The sequence below is a fragment of the Macrotis lagotis genome, chromosome 6, assembly GCF_037893015.1.
Source record: "Macrotis lagotis isolate mMagLag1 chromosome 6, bilby.v1.9.chrom.fasta, whole genome shotgun sequence".
NCBI classification, from domain to species: Eukaryota; Metazoa; Chordata; class Mammalia; order Peramelemorphia; family Peramelidae; genus Macrotis; species Macrotis lagotis.
Window position 1 is genome coordinate 10,962,312 of NC_133663.1, and position 18,685 is coordinate 10,980,996.

The 18,685-nt window shown below is 44.1% G+C and overlaps 1 protein-coding gene across 1 annotated transcript in view; it reads right to left on the reverse strand.

Annotated features, from left to right (window-relative positions):
• Positions 1-2,428: 2,428 nt before the first annotated feature.
• Positions 2,429-18,685, reverse strand: part of CROCC2 (ciliary rootlet coiled-coil, rootletin family member 2) — a 165,602-nt gene continuing 149,345 nt past the window's right edge. The window contains exons 30-33 of the mRNA XM_074190729.1: positions 18,309-18,472; positions 11,268-11,708; positions 4,551-4,700; positions 2,429-3,284 (exon numbers count right to left, since the gene is read on the reverse strand). Of these exons, the coding sequence (XP_074046830.1) occupies positions 3,048-3,284; positions 4,551-4,700; positions 11,268-11,708; positions 18,309-18,472 (992 nt within the window). The 3' untranslated portion in view covers positions 2,429-3,047. The remainder of the gene's footprint in view (positions 3,285-4,550; positions 4,701-11,267; positions 11,709-18,308; positions 18,473-18,685) is intronic.

Genomic DNA, 18,685 nt, shown 5'->3' on the forward strand with positions numbered 1-18,685 from the left:
CTTAAAAAAATATACTTGATGAAAAGTCATGGAATATATTTTTTATTTTTTTAATTTTTAAGTCATCAAGTATATTTAAAAATTTTTTATTTTTTAAGGCAATGTGAGATTAAGCAACTTGCCCAAGATCACACAGCCAGGCTTAAGTGTCTGAGGTCGGATTTGAACTCAGGTCTTCCTGACTCCAGGGCCAGTGCTCTATATGCTGTGCCTTGGTTTCCTCATCTATAGAAAGATAGACTTGGCCTTGATATCTTTGAAGGCCCTTTCCAGTTCTAAAATCTCAGATGCTCTGATCTTCTCTATGTTGACTTCTTAGATCATTTAGAACTCAAGAGTTTCATGGATCTGAGGCCATTTAGATCAATCATTTACTGATGTGTTCATGCCTTTCACTTTTTCCCCATCCTGCTTCATTGGCATCCAGATGATGTTCTACCTTCTTTGGAACTATTGTAAACTTAGATCAGGGTCTTCATTTTTTCTGTGTCTTAGATCTCTTGAGCAGCCTGGTTACCCTGTGAATCCCCTTTCAGGATCATGTTTTTCAGTGCATAAAAGGATCACAAAGAGAGTCAATTATATTGAAACATAGATTTCAAACCAAACAAACTCAAGTTCTTTGATCTGAATTAAGAACCCTTGCCTCAGAGTGATAGTATAGTTATTTGGGTATAAATCTTACTCTCTCACTAAATAATAGACAGAACCATGGGGTCTTCGCTATGTTTCATGCATCCTCCATAGTATGGTGCCAAGGTGCTCAGTATCTGCCCATTTATTCAATGGCCATATGAAAGATGACTCCAAGTCACCAATAAAACAGGAAATGCCAAAACAAATTTGAGGTTCCACCTTACATCAGAAAATTGGTGAAGATGATGAAAAAAAGCACCCAGTCTGTGTTGAAGGAACTTTGGGAAGACAAAACATTAATGCCGCATTAGTGATGATAGAAATTGTTCTGACAAGTTTGTAAAACAAATAAAGTTAGTGAACCTTCTGCTAGGAGGTCCATGATGCAGAGGTCCTGCAAACAATATGGTGGTCATTGAAGTTTCCTTCCTTCCTTCCTTCCTTCCTTCCTTCCTTCCTTCCTTCCTTCCTTCCTTCCTTCCTTCCTTCCTTCCTTCCTTCCTTCCCTCCCTCCCTCTCTCCCTCCTTCTCTTCTTCATTTTGTCTTCTTCTTCTTCTTCTTCTTCTTCTTCTTCTTCTTCTTCGTCGTCGTCGTCGTCGTCGTCGTTGTCGTCGTTGTTTTTTCTTTCATCCTCTTTCTTCTCTTTTTTCTTTTTCTTCTTCTTTTTTCTCCCTCAAAACTAAAAACAAAGCATGAGCCTGTTGATTGGAGAATGATTGAACAACTTTTGAAAAACAATGTAATGGGATGTTTCCATGCCTTAAGAAGTGAAGAGAAGAATGGGAAGACTTGTAAGAAATGATGCAGTGAGAAGAAAGGAGAAGCAGAAGAATAATGTGCACCCTGACTACTAGAATGTGAATCCTGATGAGCCATTGAGTTCCTGGGTACATGTCATCTTTCTCCGTAGACTGTAAGCTCTCCAAGGTCAGGATGGCTAGAACAGTTTTATTTCAAGTCCCAGAGCAGAGGTCCTGGTACACAATAGAAATGCAAATGTGGTTTTGATTGAAGGATTGATAGGAAGTTTTTCCTTATACCAAAATTACCCACTGTGACTAATTTTGCACCCCCCACCCCAGGGCCAAGCAAAACAAGTTGAATCCCTTGATAGTTTTTGGAATACGTGAAAACAAACTATTGTATCCTTTCCCTCAGGCTAAATTCCTTGATTTATTGCCACAAAATCCCAGAATTTCAAAACTGGAAGGGACTTCAGCAGGCATGGAGTTCAACCCGGACACCACCCTGACAAGGGTCACCCCGCCTCTGCTTGGAGACTGCTAAGGGGAAGGAGCCAATGAGAGGTCATTTGTTCCACTTTTGGACAGTGCTAATTTGGACAATCCTGAATTTAGCCTAAAATCCCCTCTTTGAGACTCACTCCTTCTGATTCTGCATTCTAGGACCAAACAAAACATGGCTATTCTTTTTTTTCTTGTTCCTTTTCCCACATGAATGATAAAACTCTTTAAATATTCAAGCTACTAAGTCTCCAGACTAAACATTATTCCCATATGACCTGGGCTCAGGGTCCTTCACTAACCAGGCTGCCTTTCTCTAGGTCCTCCCCAGTTTCCCAGAGTAATTTTAAAACTCTACTACCCAGAAATGAACCCAACATCCATCTGGTATCTGACCAGGAAAGAGGAACATAGTCATCCTTCTTCCAGGAGGCAGGAATCCCACCTCTGACACATACCACCTGTGGATCTCCACCTAAATTCCTCTCTGGACCCCAGCTGCCTCATGTCTAAGAAGAGATGATTCACTGGTGTCTCTTCCAGTTAGGGGGCTAAGTCTGCATGATCCTTTTCACTGCTTCCTAAGATCATATGAACTTTTGTGGTTGCCCCCACATACAGCTGTTGAAATCCCAGATCCTCCCCAAATATTCTCCTTGGCCTCCTTCAGAAGCCTCACTCACAAGACGGCGCTGAAGTAAGACATCTTCATGGAATACCAGATTGTAGGGAAAGAATTTATAGCACATTTGATGGACAGTGTTTCATATGAACCTCACAACCTTGTGAGGGAGGTGCTACTGGTATTATTATTTTCATTTGACAACTGAGGAAACTGAGGTTAAATGATTTGCCCAGGGTCATATGACTGGGTCTTCCTGACTCCAAGCTCAGTACTCTTTCAAAACCCCATAGGCCTTTTCCTTTAAAGAAATTGGACAGATCAGAAAATCTGGGTTTTGGTCCCCAAAATGCCTCAGTTTCCTCATTTGTAAAATGGGGCTGATGCCTCCCTCCTGAGGAGACTGTAAACTTTTGTTCCTGGAGATAACAGCTGTTGGAGCCTATGGGCAGGGGACGACCCCCCCCCCCATGCTCTGGTTCTGTCCTATGCTCCTTGGCAGCCTGGGCCGTGGCATTGCATGGGCTCCAACCTCGATCTTGTCTTATAGGCGCCTTCCAGCATCTGCTTTCTTGGATACCTTACAGAGGGTTCTCTTCAGGGCAGAGTTGCCCTTCTCCAGTTGAATGGCAGACCTCTCCATCTCCTTGTGCTCTCTCTCCAGTCGACTCAGAGTTCTCTGCAGGGTGGAGATTTTCTCCTGCAGGACCTGGTTCTCCCTCTGGAACTTCTGGGCTGAGGCTAAGGCCTCTTCCTTGCTCTGTCTCTGTTTATGCACAATCTGGGGCAGAGAAGAGAGAACTGTCAACCCAGGTCCTCTTGGAAGAACCCATCCATCTCCTCCCTCCTCTCCTGTGACATCATGGACTAGTCACCTTCACCTTCTTTTTATACTTAGCACTTAGTTCAGGGGCTGGCACACAGTAGGTGCATAATAAATGCTATTGATAATGTTCTCTTAGGCCTCAGTTTTCTGTAAGACATAAAGAAGTTGGATGGTTTGCCCAGACCTATCTGAGGCAGGAATAAAACTCAAGTTTTCCTGATTCTAAATTTATTACTTCATTCATTACATCAAAGTCCCTGCCCATGCATTCTAGATCTCTTCTTGTTGTGGATTCCTGCATAGCACTTCGGCCCACCTGCTATGGATTATTCATTTAGAGTGGGAAGTAGCCTGAGAGGCCATCGAGACCTGGCATCCCATTTTATGACTCAGGGAGGGTGACTGACTTACCCAAAGTCACACTTAGTATCAGAGTTTAGACTTGAACCCGGATCTTATGATTCCAGGACCAATCACCTTTCCTCTGCACCAGAACATGGTGCCACCCACCTTTTCCCCAGGGTTTTATACCTTTTGGACCACTTACTACACAAAAACTTTCACTTATAAAACCTCGAAGCCCGTTTTTACCCACCATGCCCTGCAGCCCCCTGTGCTAGAGGCAGTTCTGAGATAACGGTGTTCCACAATACTCAGATAAGCCGTACCCCAGACTACCATTTTGCTTGGCATCATATTTGACAAAAATGAATATTACAACCGTAGCTGTAATTTTTGATTTAGGTAAGTATTCTTTGGGGATTAGAACTTCTAACCTTGCCTGTAGATCTTGGCAAATGAAGCAACCAAAATGAATGCTTTGTGGAGGTATCTAGGGGAGTGCCTCAGGGATCTCGTGCTATTTAACATTTCTGTCTTGGATGAAAGGATAGTTGGCATGCTCATCACATTTGTGGATGACACAAGGCTGAGAGGGAGAGCTATTGCCATAGATCATGGTCAGAACGTAGAGGAATTTCTTTGGGTTAGACTCTCACTGGGCCATGGTAGGCATGATGAAATCTAATGGAGGATAAATACAAACATCTGGCATAATACTAGCAGGGAAAAGCAGGGTCTCTCTTCCCCTCTCCCCTTTCCCCTTTCCCCTTTCCCTCATTCCCTTTTCTCTCTTTCTGTCTGTTGCATTGCTTCACCTCTCCCCTTGTGCCTTCATTGATCCCCTTTGGCCCAATTTCCCTTCTTTTCTCCCTTCCTTACCTCCTGCAGATGCTCCAGCTGTCCTTCTAGGTCCTGGCACTTCATCTCCAGTTGAGCCAGCTGGCTCTCCAGTCTCTTTCCTTTTTCTGCCAGGCTGTGGCTGTGTCTCTTACTGTCATACAGAGTTCGGCGGGCAGAGTCCAGATGGTCCTATGGAGGAAATCAAGGTACATGCCATAAATGTACTTCAGCTTACAAGTCTGACCTCTGAGCACAAATGAAGATGGGATGGGGTGGAGATGGTGATTTCTATTTGCCCTCAGATGTCAGATCTCCAGGGGTTTCCATGCCAAGTAGCTTAATGAATAGGAGACTAGGCTCAGAGCCCAGCTTGAACCCCATTTTAGGTACTTAGCAACTGAAGAGTCAAGCTAAGAAATATTTTTTTCCAGGCACCTTCAATGTGCCAATGACTATACTAAGTTCTGGAGGTTCCAGAAGAGGCAAAATGCAGTCTCCTTTTGGACTTTAAAGTTTGATCTCTTAAACTCTTTGAGTTTCTATTTCCTCATCTATCAATACCCCATCTATACCCCATCAATACCCACAAAAGTTCCATCCAGTTCAGAATCTAGAATCCTCTATGAAAGATTCCTTGGCACAAGTTGAATGTCTTTAGAAATGGCATAATGATGAAAGGGATGGTATCAGAGAAACCTGAGAAGAGTTGTATGAACTAATGCAGAATGAAGAGAACAGACCCAGGAGGACAAGTTCCACAATAACAACAATATTGTAAAGACAAGTGACTTTGAACAACCTGAGAATTCTGATAAACACAATTACTAACCACAATTCCAGAGGGCTGGTGATGGAATATGTCACCCACCAGCTCATAGAGAGTGATGAACCCAGACATCTATTTTTTTATACATGGTCAAAGTGGGGATTTGTTGTATAACAAGTGTTTTCTTTTTCTTGTTTTCTCACTGGGGGTGAGGGCGACAAGATAGGAGGGAGAGAAAGTGAAGCATCATTTGAAAATAAAATAAAATTTAATATGAAAAGGCAATGGAGTAATGACTTCTAAATGTTGATGTCCAATATATTGAAATCTTAAGACTGAACTTTGGGTTATCCCAATGCCCTGGGGGTGGAGTGGGGAAGGGCAGAAGACCAGAAGCAAGTCAAAGCTCAGTTCCTTAAGGGGTTTTATAATGTAATTATTTGTCCAAGTTGAGGAAACCATGAACTGGACTGGAAACATCATCTAATTAAGGCTGAACGGCTCTTCTGAGTAAGTGGTATGTTTTGCACAGGGGAGGCAGGGGCATCATGGTTATCATGGGCACACTCGTGTTTAGGTATAAGGGGCAGCATCTTCAACATCAAGATCTGAAATATGACTAGAAACCTGGGGCTCTGGATGGCATTTGCCCAGCCCTTTTTGGAGGCTTAAGGTGCCAAGTCCCCGAGGGCAGGGTTATTGAATTTTTTCCATTGTATCCCTAGCTCCTAGTACAGGGTCTGGCATACAGCAGGTGCTAAATCAATGCTTCTTGAGTACATATGTATGCATACATATGATGCTAGCATGTTGTATAGTATTTAAGACTTGTGATGTGCCATAAACATCTTATCTTACTTGATTCCCATAACAACCCCAGGAAAGATATCTTTATCTGTCAAAGCTTTTCTTATATTTCTGGACACTAATAACTGCATATCCAAACTTTTTGGATCATGTGCCCTTATAAATAAAAAAGAAATTTGGCTATTTGTTTCCATTTTTGTCCAGTGATTCTATCACCAAATATTATTTCCTCTTTATCTCATCCTTTCCTAACGACTATTTTTTCTGTAATTTTAGAATATATTAATAATAATAATAATAATGAATAACAATACTTCACATTCCTATGGACTTTAAGTTTTCCCAACAATTTTCATGAGTTTTCTCATTTTTTCTCACAAGCTTGGAAGGCATGGGTGTGGAATCCCATGGAGAATAATCTTAATTGAATGAATGAATGAGTGAATGAATGAATGTCATGAAAAACATGAATGAAGTGCTTTCTATGTGCTAAGACCTTCCCGAGTATTGGGGAGATAATTTCTGTCTTCAAGGAGCATACGTTCTAGAGATGATAATATGCATGATAAAGCAGGCATGAGACAGGCAGTGAAAAAGAAGCATGATGGTATCGGCAGAGGGTACGAGACATGTGAATTGTCAAGGAGCCAGTATTCTGGGGTTTTACCCACATGTTCTTTCTATGTATGCCCATCTGCATATATGGCCTAGCCACATGGCTTTCAACATAAATGCTTTCCACATCTGTTCTCTACACACATGTTCCCTACATATGGACCCCTCATACATGATATCTGGGTCTTCTTTTCTCATGAATGTGCATATATTTATAGAAGAGGTTGATGCAGGGTCATAGAGAAAATAGTCTATGGTTACTTATTTCACTATGCAATTTCATGAAATACTTTTTCTTTGACTTATGTTTTCTGGCTAATCAGTAAAAATAAATATATCGGTGGGGGCTCTTGAATTATGGATTCGAGTGAATGCAAACCCACAGGATATCTTAAATCTGGGGTTCTCATATGTCCCAGACATTATATTTAAAAGTTATGAAGTCAGTGATTTACCAAGTGGTATATGGAATCATTTCAGAAAGAGTTGTTTGTGAGCTCTCTGAGTGGAGATGAGAAGATAACATCTTCTACCTGACTTTCTTAAACAGACGCTAGCCTGAAAAGTAGGAAATGGATGAATGTCCAGACATTGACTCTGATTATCATCATTCCTCAAAGAAGGGTAACTTTCCACAACAAAGGAGCCTCAAGGAAGTTGGTAGCTGCCCTGGTCAGCAAACCCTTGTACTCACTGGGCAGAGACCCAGCTGCCAGGGCAACATCACTTAAGCTACCTGCCTTTTTTTAAAGAGCAGGATAGAGAAATAGGATGAAAGATTACACATCATCATGTGACAAAAAATGATGAAGAACCACAGAGCAGGAAGGAGTTTCCCAAAAGATGATCATTAGAATGTAGAATTGTGCCAGTCCTGCCACCAACTAGATGAGGGACTATGTCAGCTTCCTTCTCTGAAGCCTAGTCTCCATATCCATCCATGAGGAAGCTGGTTTAGATGACCTCTCTGGTCTCCTCCAGTGTCATGGAGGCATGGTCTGCATTGCCTTCTGATAATTCTGAAGAAGAGAGAGAGGAAGAGGGAGGCAGCGAGGGGCTATATGCACATTGCCCCTCTCTTCAGGCTTTTCCTTTGACTCCTTCCTCCCTCTTCTTCCTCCTCCTCCTCTTTCCCCTCTCCTCTTCTTTTTCTTCCCCTTCCTCCTCTGGTTGAGGCAGGGCAGGGGTGGAAGAAGTTGGACTTCAGGAAGGGCAAAGCATCAAGATTTAATGAGGAGATGAAGAGGTGATTTGGAGAAGCTGGATCAGACTAGTCTGAAGGGGAAAACTGGTTGATTTGGGGAAAACTGAGGACACGCCTTTGGCACAGGGTCTGGTCACACAAACCTGGTGTGGATAATCTTTCATACTCTGGAGGGCAATTAAGTCAATCCACACCATTCTCTGTCCTGGGCTAAGTAACACCAGGTGCTCTGGGCTTTCGGCTGAAGGCAACAAACATTTATTGCCGAGTCTGGGATTGTAGTTCGACCTTATTTGTCACCTTCTTAATAAGGAAGGAGGTGGGGGTGTGATGGAACGAGTTCTTTCCGGGCCATTGCCATTTGCTGACTGTGGGACTTGTGTGAGTCATGTGACTTCTCCAGGCCTAGGTTATCTCATCTAGAAAATAGGAATAATGTTCCCTTGAGGAGCAAGGTGACCCAGAGGAGTGATGCTGGAGCCAGGGACACTTGGGTTCAAGCGCTGTAGCTGATTCATCATAATGATAGGTTATACGTAGAGCCTGGAAACAGTGCTGGCTCCATAGAGGAAACGGGCTCCAATCTTGTCTCTATTTGGACCAGTGTCTCCTCCCTAAGCCTCAGTTTTCTTCTCTGCCCCCACCCCCAAAGGAGAGGTAGAGACTGGCTGAGATGGCCTCTGATGCCTTCCTAGACCTGTGATACCATCCTGTATCACTTTAAAGGATGGAACCTCATGGCTCCGATGAGGAAACTGAGGATTAAAAAAGTGGAGGTGAGTTTTAGCTGAGGCAGAATTTGAATCCAGAGCTTCTCGGCTTTCAGGCCACCACATTATGTATGCCCTGGGCTGCTTTGACTCTCAGAGAATGCCTCACATCCTAGCTGCTCCTTTTCTAGGCTCCATGTAGCAGATGGCTCTCTGAGTTTTGGAGGGGTGACTGACCCGTATAAGGATTCCAACCCCCAAATGTACATTAATGTGTGCTCTTGGTAATACATCTCCTCAGTGTTGACTCAGCCTGCCCATATCATACATGTTTACATGTATATCATACACATCAGCCCTGGCAAGAATAGCTGATCTCTCAGATCTCTTCCAGAATTCACATTCTATGTGAAAGAGTCAAAAATGTGTCTTGTGGCCCTTCCACTTCCCTCTTTAACCCTCTGTTCTAACTTTCCTTGTCTCTGGGTACCCAGAAGCTGGCAAGGCACTACCTTTTCCCCATTCATCTACAACTCACTTAGATCTGCCCTTCTTCCTCTTCCCTCCAAGTCAAAAAAATGATCCCCTAAAATACTAGAATCTTCTCATGGGACATTTCAGATGATTCTAGTTGGGAGGAAATGTTTGGCAATGGGTGGAAGGGCTGGAGATTGCTCTTCCCACCCCTAGCCCAGTCCCAATCCCAATCAAATATGAGGCATCACTTAATTATATAATGTTAGCCTAGAGAAGAAAAAAGAGAAGAAAAAATGTAGATTTCTTTTGTGTGACTTCTGAGAACTAGATAGAAGGTTCAGAGGGGCCAGATTTGGAGTTGATGAAAGGAAAAAAACTTCCTAACAGAGTTCCTAAGTAGAATAGATTACTGTAGGGTATAGTGAATTACTTATTACTGGAGACCTTCAAGTGGGCTTGGTTGATCACTCATCAGGCAGACCGGTCAGGTTTCTGAGATGCCTTTCAATTCTGAGATTCAGTGATTCAGAAAATTCTGATTCGGAGAGTCTCTGACTTTAGGATTCTAATGCTGAGGTTCTGTAATCCTCTGGGTGGGAGAGAGCATCTGCTGCAATCCTGAGAGTTTTTGCATCTGCTCTTATGGCATCTGGGTCATGTTTTGGAGAAATGGGCATTATGAGTTCTAACACTTTGGAATTCTGAGATTCCACCTGACTTCTAACTGTGTTTGTGATATATTGGGCAATGGATGAGGTTGGTATCTGGAACCTGACTGGCACAAAGGGAAAAAAATGGCAATTGCTGAAGGAGCCTGTAGAAAGTAGCAAGTAGAAGAGAACTCTTTGGGGAGATAATTCTCTGCTGCCATCTTGCTCTAGGGAGATGGCATTAAAACACTGGTGAGTAATATGATGGCATACATCTCTGGGACTAATACCTAGTTTTTTTTTAATAAAATTCTAGAATATTGGGAATTGCATGCCAGGTATCCTCAATAAATCCTGGGGTTTATTATTTCATGGTTTCTTAGTAGGAGAGAATCTTGGGGTAAGTGACTCTCAAGGTGTCCCCAGATCTTCTGGGTCATAAGAAATGTCATGAAATGAGAATAGAATTGGTTAGTATACAGTGTCTGTCTTGGCGAACCCCTCCCCAATCCTTCACAGGGAGATGGCATTAAAACACTGATGAGTAATATGATAGAAGGCATCCTACAGAGCTGTACAGAATGGCCTGAGGAAGAAGAGGGGTCCATGGAGAGACAGTCCATCTCTGCTTACCCTTCTTCAAGAAGCAGAGAACCAAGAGCCATTCAGGACTATCTTTGGATGGGACTGTCAATGAGCGGGGATTTGCATACATCTTTGGGAGTGATACCTAGTTATTTATTTATTTTTTATTTATTTTTTTAGGGTTTTTTTTTTTTTGCAGGGCAAACGGGGTTAAGTGGCTTGCCCAAGGCCACACAGCTAGGTCATTATTAAGTGTCTGAGACCGGATTTGAACCCAGGTCCTCCTGACTCCAGGGCCGGTGCTTTATCCACTGTGCCACCTAGCCGCCCCTCTAGTTATTTTTTTTAATAAAACCCTAGAATATTGTGCATTGCATGCCATGTATCCTCAATAAATCCTGGGGTTTATTGTTCCAGAGTTTCTGAGTGGGAGAGAATCCTAGGGTGACTCCCACAGTGTCCCCAGAGCTTTTGGATCATAAGAAACTTCATGAAATGAGGGTAGAATTGCTTAGAGTACAGTGTCTGCCTTGGCAACCCCCCCAGTCCTTCATAATGCAGGCAGAATTTGGTATTTGACCAGCATAAACTGAACTTTTCTATCTTAGCAGCAGCCCAGGCCTCCCCTGACTCATGGAGTCCTGTCCCTGTCCCCACCTCCTCTCCCCTCTTGGCTTGTGATCCCATTCACCATGAGAGACATGATTCTTGAGCCTTGGAAACTCTGCTCAAATATGGCTTTTCTCAGAAAGCTGTGCCTGGCTGTCCTGCTCCCCATCTCCATCTTCTAAGGTCATTTTCTAGCTCCCCCTATTTAGAGTAGAAGTAGAAATGTCCTGCAGACAGGAATGGTGGTTTGTGACCTCAGGACCCAAGCTCATTGGTTGACCCGGCAGGCAGCCTCCCCCTGGGCACCCTAGGCCCTGCTTTGGGGTCCCTCACCTGCAGCAGTCTCCGGTCACATTCAGCAGCTGCCAGTGCCTTGCGGAGCTGGGTCACATCCTCCTGGAGGCTGCAGGAACCACTGGTGGCCTCCGCTAGGGCCTGGGTGAGGCTCTGTACACGCTCCTTGAGGTGCCTCTCAGCCTCCTCGGTCCTGGCCAGCTCATGGCTCAGATGGTCGAGCTCCTGCTGCCGGGAGGCCAGTCTGGCTGTGCTCTCCTCCAGCTGGGCCCCGAGCCCCTGAACCTGTTCCCGATAGGCCTGGACCTCAATCTCCCGGGTGGTCAGACTCCTTTGGGCTCTCTGAAGATTCTCTTGGGTGGCCTGGTGACTCAACTCCAATTTGGCCGCCCGACACTCAGAGGCCTCCAGGGCTTCCTTGAGTTTCCATTTTTCTGAGTCCAGCTTGGCCTCTTTGGCCTTCAGTCTGCTGACCTTCTCCTGTGTGGTAAAGAGAGTCACTGTGTCAGGCTTCCCGGGCTTCTGGAGGGGGTTCCTAGCCTTCCCACTCACTCTTGGACCTCTTTCCTTCCTGATCCAGGATCTGCTCACAGACTCGGACACCTGCCTCCCACACCTGGGGGTTCAGGGGGAACAGAGGTCACTGAGAAGGAAACATGGTATCCAGAGTCAGAGGAGTCGTTATAGGATATGGCAAGACTCTGAAGATGGAAGGAATTGGGTTCAGACTTCTCATTTTACCAGTGAAGAAACTGAGGTCCAGGAAGGGATGAACTTGTGTCCTTAGAATCACAGAATTGGAAGGGATCTTGGAAGCCTTCTAGGTCACTCACCCCTGGGCAGGATTTCTCCTTACAACTTACTTGGCAAGCTGTCATCCAGCTTATGCCTAAAGATATTTGGGGAAGGGGTAGCTAGTCATCTCAGCAAGGCCTTGGTTTCCTCACCCCCGAAAGCAACTTGATAACCTCTGAGATCTCTTCTAGACCCAGATCTTTGACCTATAGTCCTGGGAACATGCACTCCTCACCCCTAGGTCAGTCATTGGGAGAAATGGATCACCTCCAAAGTTAGAGAATTTGTCATGTGCCAGCAACTGTGCTGGAAGTAGGAATACAAGAAACTTGGATCCTGCCTTCAAGGGGCACCCATTCTAATGGGGCATAACCTGTTAATAAGAAGGTGCCTCCGAGGCAGACCCGTGGACCTTCTCATGGCCCATGATCTGCCTCCATTGACCCATCAGTTGAACAGCATTTATAAAGTTCCTACATGGAGAAGGAATGAAGAGGAGTAGGTGGATTGGTAAAGCTAAAAGAATGTGGAATTTGGAGTCTTATGACTAGAGTTCCAATTCTCTATTTTTCCTTATTAACCCTATGACCTGGGACAATTTGCTTTCCTTCTGGGCCTCACTTTCTTTATGTGTAAAATGAAGAGGTTTGACCAGGAAATTTCCAAGTCCCTTCTATCTCTGAGTCTATGATTCCATAAGCCTATAATGATTTGTATTTGAAAAGGCTCCAGGCATGTTCCTGGCCACAAGAGAGTAGATTAAGGACTGGAAGGAACCTGAGAAGGCATTCTATTCAACTCCTTCCATGAAAGATGGGGAAACTGAGACTCAGGGAATGAATGATGTGCTCAAGTTCACCCATCCTATTGGAGCTTTGGCATTGAAAGGAATCTCAGAGGGGTCATCATCTAGTCTGTCCCCTTCCTTGTACAAAGAAGCAAATGGACCCTTGAGAGGGCCTTGCCCACGGTCACACTGAACAGAACAGTTGGTACAGCAGGTGACTGGCGTTGAGACTTAGATTCAAACCCACCTCTTCTGGCTTCACAACATTCAGGTTCTTTCCCCTGCCCCACACTCCCAAAGAAGATCTTCTCAGGCTTGGGATTTCCCTAGGCAACATAGTTAACTGAGGTTACATGATTTCAAGGTTCACAAAGCACATTGTTTCACTTATTCCAGGATTGGGATAATCCCAGGATTTAGGACCTCCATTGATTATCGAACCCATTTTACAGAAGGGTAAACTGAAATTCAGATAAAGTGTCTTGACTATCATCATCAAGCCAGGGAGCTAGTAAGATGCCCGGAGCTCTTCTGCCCTGCTCCGGGAGCACTGTATTCAATACTGATTACATGGCTTCACCTTTTTGCCCTTTCCACCTCCAGTGAGAATCAATCCCTTCCTTCCTCTGACTTCCTCTGAGGTAAAAAACGGTCATTCCCGTTTTCCCCTTCCCTTGGCTGCCCTCCTGCTGCCAATATTACCAGGAAGGGGAGAAAAGAGAAGTTGCATCTAAGCCTGTGATAGATCTGAGACCTTGAAGCGACCTGAAAGATCTATTTCAATCTCCTCAGTTTACAGATGAGGAAACTGAGTCTCCTAGAGAGACAGAGCTGCTGTTGAGAAACCTTCAGTTCTTCCAGCATGGTCCAGCTCTGAGCTTCCAAGAAAGTCTCCCCCTTTGTTTCGAGGCAGTGGGATCAGTATAAATGTTACTTGTTATGCTAAGAAAATATGTATTTTGAAAGCACTGCTGAAGGCATCCTCAGAGTTGAATTCATGGTAGCACTTTTAAGTTTGGAAAAATACTTTCTTAATATTCTATCACTCCATCTTGACAGTGAACCTGTGAAGGGGAAACCCCCATGTGAAAGCGTTATCTAAAGAGAACAAGATGCAAACACAGGAAACTCATTGGCTACTTATATTAAAAAAAACTGCTGGGGGAAGGGCGCCTGGGAAAACTCAAAAGCATTTTGGCAGGAAATTGGTTTAGACTAGCTCTTACACCACCCACCGCAATTAAGTACAAATGAATTCGTGATTTAAATATGAAAAGTCATACCACAAAAGGTTGAGAGATCAGAAGGCGGTACTTTTCAGAACTACAATTGGGGAAGATTTAATAACCAAATGACAGGTTTTTAAAAAAATGGACAAAAAAGCAGTGTCAATAATCTAAAACTGAAGTACTTTTTTCAAGATAAAAACTAATGTAGCTAAAATAATACAAAGAGCTATTAAAAGGGAAAATAGTCACATTGGATATCTCAGTTAAAAGATTGTTAGTCGGGGGCAGCTAGGTGGTGCAGTGGATAGAGCACTGACCCTGGAGTCAGGAGGACCTGAGTTCAAATGTGGCCTCAGACACTTAATAATGACCTAGTTGTGTGGCCTTTGGGCAAGCCACTTAACCCCATTGCCTTGCAAAAAAAAAAAACTTAGAAAAAAAGATTGTTAGTCAAAGTATATGAGGGAACAAAAATATGAAGACATGTTTTTTCCTCAATTTATAAAGTGGTCAAAAGACATAAACTGTTTTCAGAAGATTTGCCAACTCATAAACATCCTTAGGAAAGAATGCTTCAGTTTCAGAAAAATGCTAGCTGAAGTGTCACTTCCTATACATCAAATTGATAAAAATGCTAAAAGATGGTGGGCATATTAGAAGGATTATAGAAAGGTAGCAACACTAATAGAGTTCCTATTGAATCTGATCAATCTGTAAAACATTTTGAATTATGATGATAAGAAAATATTAATTTGTTCAAACCTTCTGATCATAGTTTGGGCAAATACTCTAAGGATGTTTCAGACAGAAAGGATGGTCCTTGGGCGACTAGGTGCACAGTGGATAGAGCACCAGCCCTGGGGTCAGCAGGACCTGAGTTCAAATGTGACCTCAGCCACTTAATAAGTGTGTCACTTCACTACATTGCCTTGTAAAAACCAAAAGAAAGAAAGAAGGGTCCCATAATATTAATTGTGAGAACAAAATAGTGGAACCAAAGTGAGTACCCATTAATTGGGGATTGGCTGCAGAATATTAATGGAATGGAATTTGAGAGATTTAGAGAAATATTGAAAACTTTGTGTGAATGGAAGCAGAGTAGAAAGAGAAATATTTATGCTACTGGAGTATCATGTTCACTCCAAGCCGTCACCATTTGTGGTGGACATTGATCATCAGCAAGACAATGTAGTGATTTAGAGTCAGGATGAACTGAGTTCAGATCCCATCTCAGACACTTACTCCATGGGTGACTCTGAGTAAGTCACTTAACATCTCTGGGTCTCAGTTTACTGATCTGACCAATGAGAGGTTGACCATGCTAGCCCCTAGGGTCCCTTCTCCAAATCTATGCTCCACTGATTCATGAAGCAGCGACATATCCCAAGGAGGGTGATCAAGGAGGAGATCTGCTTCCCACCAAACGGTTATGGGGGATGTTTAGCCTGGAGATGAGCATCCTTGGAAGGGTTTTAACTGCATACTCAGCAGCAAGAGAAATCTGATTTGCTCTGCTTAGCCTCAAGGGGCAGAATTAAGACTAAGGGCTACAAGTTGCAGGGAGGCAAATTTAGGCTTGAGGGCAGGAAGAAATGACTAATGATGAGAGCCGTCCAAAGTGCAACGGGCCTCCTCAAGAGGTCCACAGACACCCCCTCTGCCAGCACCCTTCCCCCTCCCAGGCATCCCTCTGCTGGCTCTCCTCCCCCTCCCATCTCCCTGGAATTCTTCAAACAAAGCCCGGATGACTGATTGCCTGCCAGGTCTACTGAAGAGGGAATTCCTGTTCAGGTGTGGGTTGGAGATGGTTGCTGAGGCTCCTGCCAACGGAGATTTTGAGATCGACAGAAATTACAGGGATTGCTACTGATATTTTCCAAAAAAGCAACTGAGGCTGCAAGTCCTGGGCTCTTAGCGTTCCACCCTGCTGCCTACCGTAAGGAGGGAGATCCATTAATCTCTTTGACTATATTATCTTGGTCATCTCTCCTGTGATTACATGACCTCAGTTCAGCTCTCGGGGGCAAGAGGAAACAGGCTACCTTCTCCATGTGACTGAGCTGGCTGATTGTTCAGTGCTGGTCCTACATGAGAGCCTAGGCCGCTGGTCCCTGCGTGAGGCAAGGATGCCCAGCGTGCTCTGGCATGTCTTAATGGCACAGGGGCAGCCCTGTCTAGGTTCCTGTGTTTGGGGAATGCTGTGCCCAATTTGACATCCTTGGGCTTGTTGCTGTATGGTTCGTTGATTTAATTCCCAGGGTAGTCCTGGAAACGGGGAGAGATTTATTTTCAAACAAGAATTTGACTGTTTGCATAGCACAGCCTCTCATTTAATTAGAGAAATATGTTTTTAATTAACTTTCCCTTGACAAATACCCTGGCTTATATGAAGGGGGGAGGAGGAGGAGAAATCAGTTTGCGAAACTGAAGGAAGTTGTGTAAAACTCAGAATTTCTTTTCAAAAGCTCTAGAGAACCCCAAGAGCAGCCAGAGACCCCCTTTCTTGGCAGCCTTAACTTTCATTTGTAGTAAAGAGGGCACAGAAAAGAAAGAACAAAGAAATATCCCAGAGTTATGGATCTTTGTTAACAAAAATATGAATTATCTGATTTTTTAGAAAAATCCTAGAAAAATATGGAGCCCCAAAGACTATTTTGTCTAAATTTCCTCAATTTTCAAGTAAAGAAACTGAGTCCTAGAGAGGTAAAGTCAATTGTCCCAGGTCAATTAGGGAGCTAGAGACAGGGCTGGAACCCAAATCCAGATCTGGCATCCACTCCAAGATATATCACATGGCCTCCATGCCTCTACATTCCTCTCAATTTGCCTTTTGTCAAAAGGGGTGCTGCTATGTGTCAAGACCCAGCCTGGTCTCTGCTGCTAGTTAGGGGTGGAAGGGAACAACTGGTGTGAAGTCTGAGGTCAGAGTCAGAGTTGTGGTGTAGGCAGGAAGTTTTGAGAGAGGATTGTGAGGAAGACATGCCACAGAGGATGGATATTTATCAAGTCAAGGCAGAGTCTGCCATTGGATTCAGCTCATAGAGACCAGAAAGGAAAATAGCCCATCTCTATGCTGTGTAATAGTTGAGAAAGACCTTTATTTGCTCAAGGATGGTTGAGATCCATGTGAAAGTAAGCCATCAGTTTCCCTTGCCAGTCATGGTCTAACTGGGTCCATCAGGGTGTGTATTTTCATGAATGCTAAATGAATGAACTTCTAGAGGAGGCTGGAGATCCTCTGTTGGATATGATGCAGTAGAGACCCCTTTTGAGTATGGGATGGAATTGATGACCATTGAGGGGCCTTCTAACTACCTCAATAGAATGGAGACTTTGGCTATGACCCTATCAACTTGATGCTAACTTGAGAGGCTGTGGAATATAGTGAAAAGAACTCTGGTTTGAGACACAGGACTTGGGTTCAAATCCCTGTTTCAATATGATATTGGACAAGCCTCTTGAGGTCTCCATTTCCTTATTTGTAAAAAGATCGACTGGAAAAAGCTTCCAGCTCAAAATCAAAGGTCTTAGGTTTCTCTTCAAGAAGTTGACTCTCACTTGTCAGAATTCTTCTAGGAAGATTCCTGCTCAGGTACAGTTTGGACTAAGATGAAGGTGCAGATGTGGACCTGACTCTAGAACCCAGGAGGACCCCAGGTGTTTCTGGAGTTGGGTTGAATCTTGTCCAGCCCCTTTGTTTCAAAGGTAAGGAAGCTGAAGCTTAAAAGGAAAGGGATTGTTCAGGTTCAATAGAGAGGAACCAGTGGGGTTGAAAACCTCTGCCTACAAACCTATGGCTCTAACCTCTACCTTACTCTTCCTCCTGGGTTCAACTCCCTATCAGATTGGCAGGAGGGTGCATTGGGATCCCTGGTGATCTACCTTTCTTCTTCAAGGGACCTGAAAAACTTTCCCCCCAAATGTCCAGGGCCTGCCTTTCATTTTTATATCTTTGTGTAGGGTTAAGTGACTTGCCCAATGTCACACAGCTAGGTTATTAAGTGTCTGATGCTGGATTTGAACTCAGGTCCTCCTAACTCCAGAGCCAGTGCTCTATCCTCTGAGCTACCTCTCTCTCCCCTTTGTCTTTCTAATAGAGATTGACTTCAGTTTCTCAGAAGGTACCTATGGGCTAGAATAGTCACCTCTAGAATTCTCTTGAATGATCAATGCTCCCACATTTAGGTAAAGAATGAAAACTTGGTTCAAGGTGCCAAGGGGTGGCTGGGCTCACCTTCTCCTCTCCCAATCCACATGGGGCTCACTCACCTGCAGACTTCTCTTCTCTTCCTGGCTTGTGTGGATGTTATGTTCCAACATGGACACTTGCTCTGAGCATTCCTGGTGCTCCCTCTCCACCTGCCGGATGGTCTCCTCTTGCAGCATCAAGGCAGCTTGGGCGCTGTGGAGGCGCCCGTCCACCCCTCTCTTGCCTATTTTGTTACAGAGAAGGAAGGACATTGACCTCTCTTCCCAAAGCCCACCCCCTCCACTTTTTGTGTTGATAGGATTCCCCTAAAGCACAGGAATGAGATAGCAGAGACTTGGTCAGAGTCTTCCACTATTCTGGAGACTTTCTATACTGGAAGACTATATGACTTCCCGGTGTCAGAGGGGAAACAAAGGCAAAAATGAAGCAGTCTCTG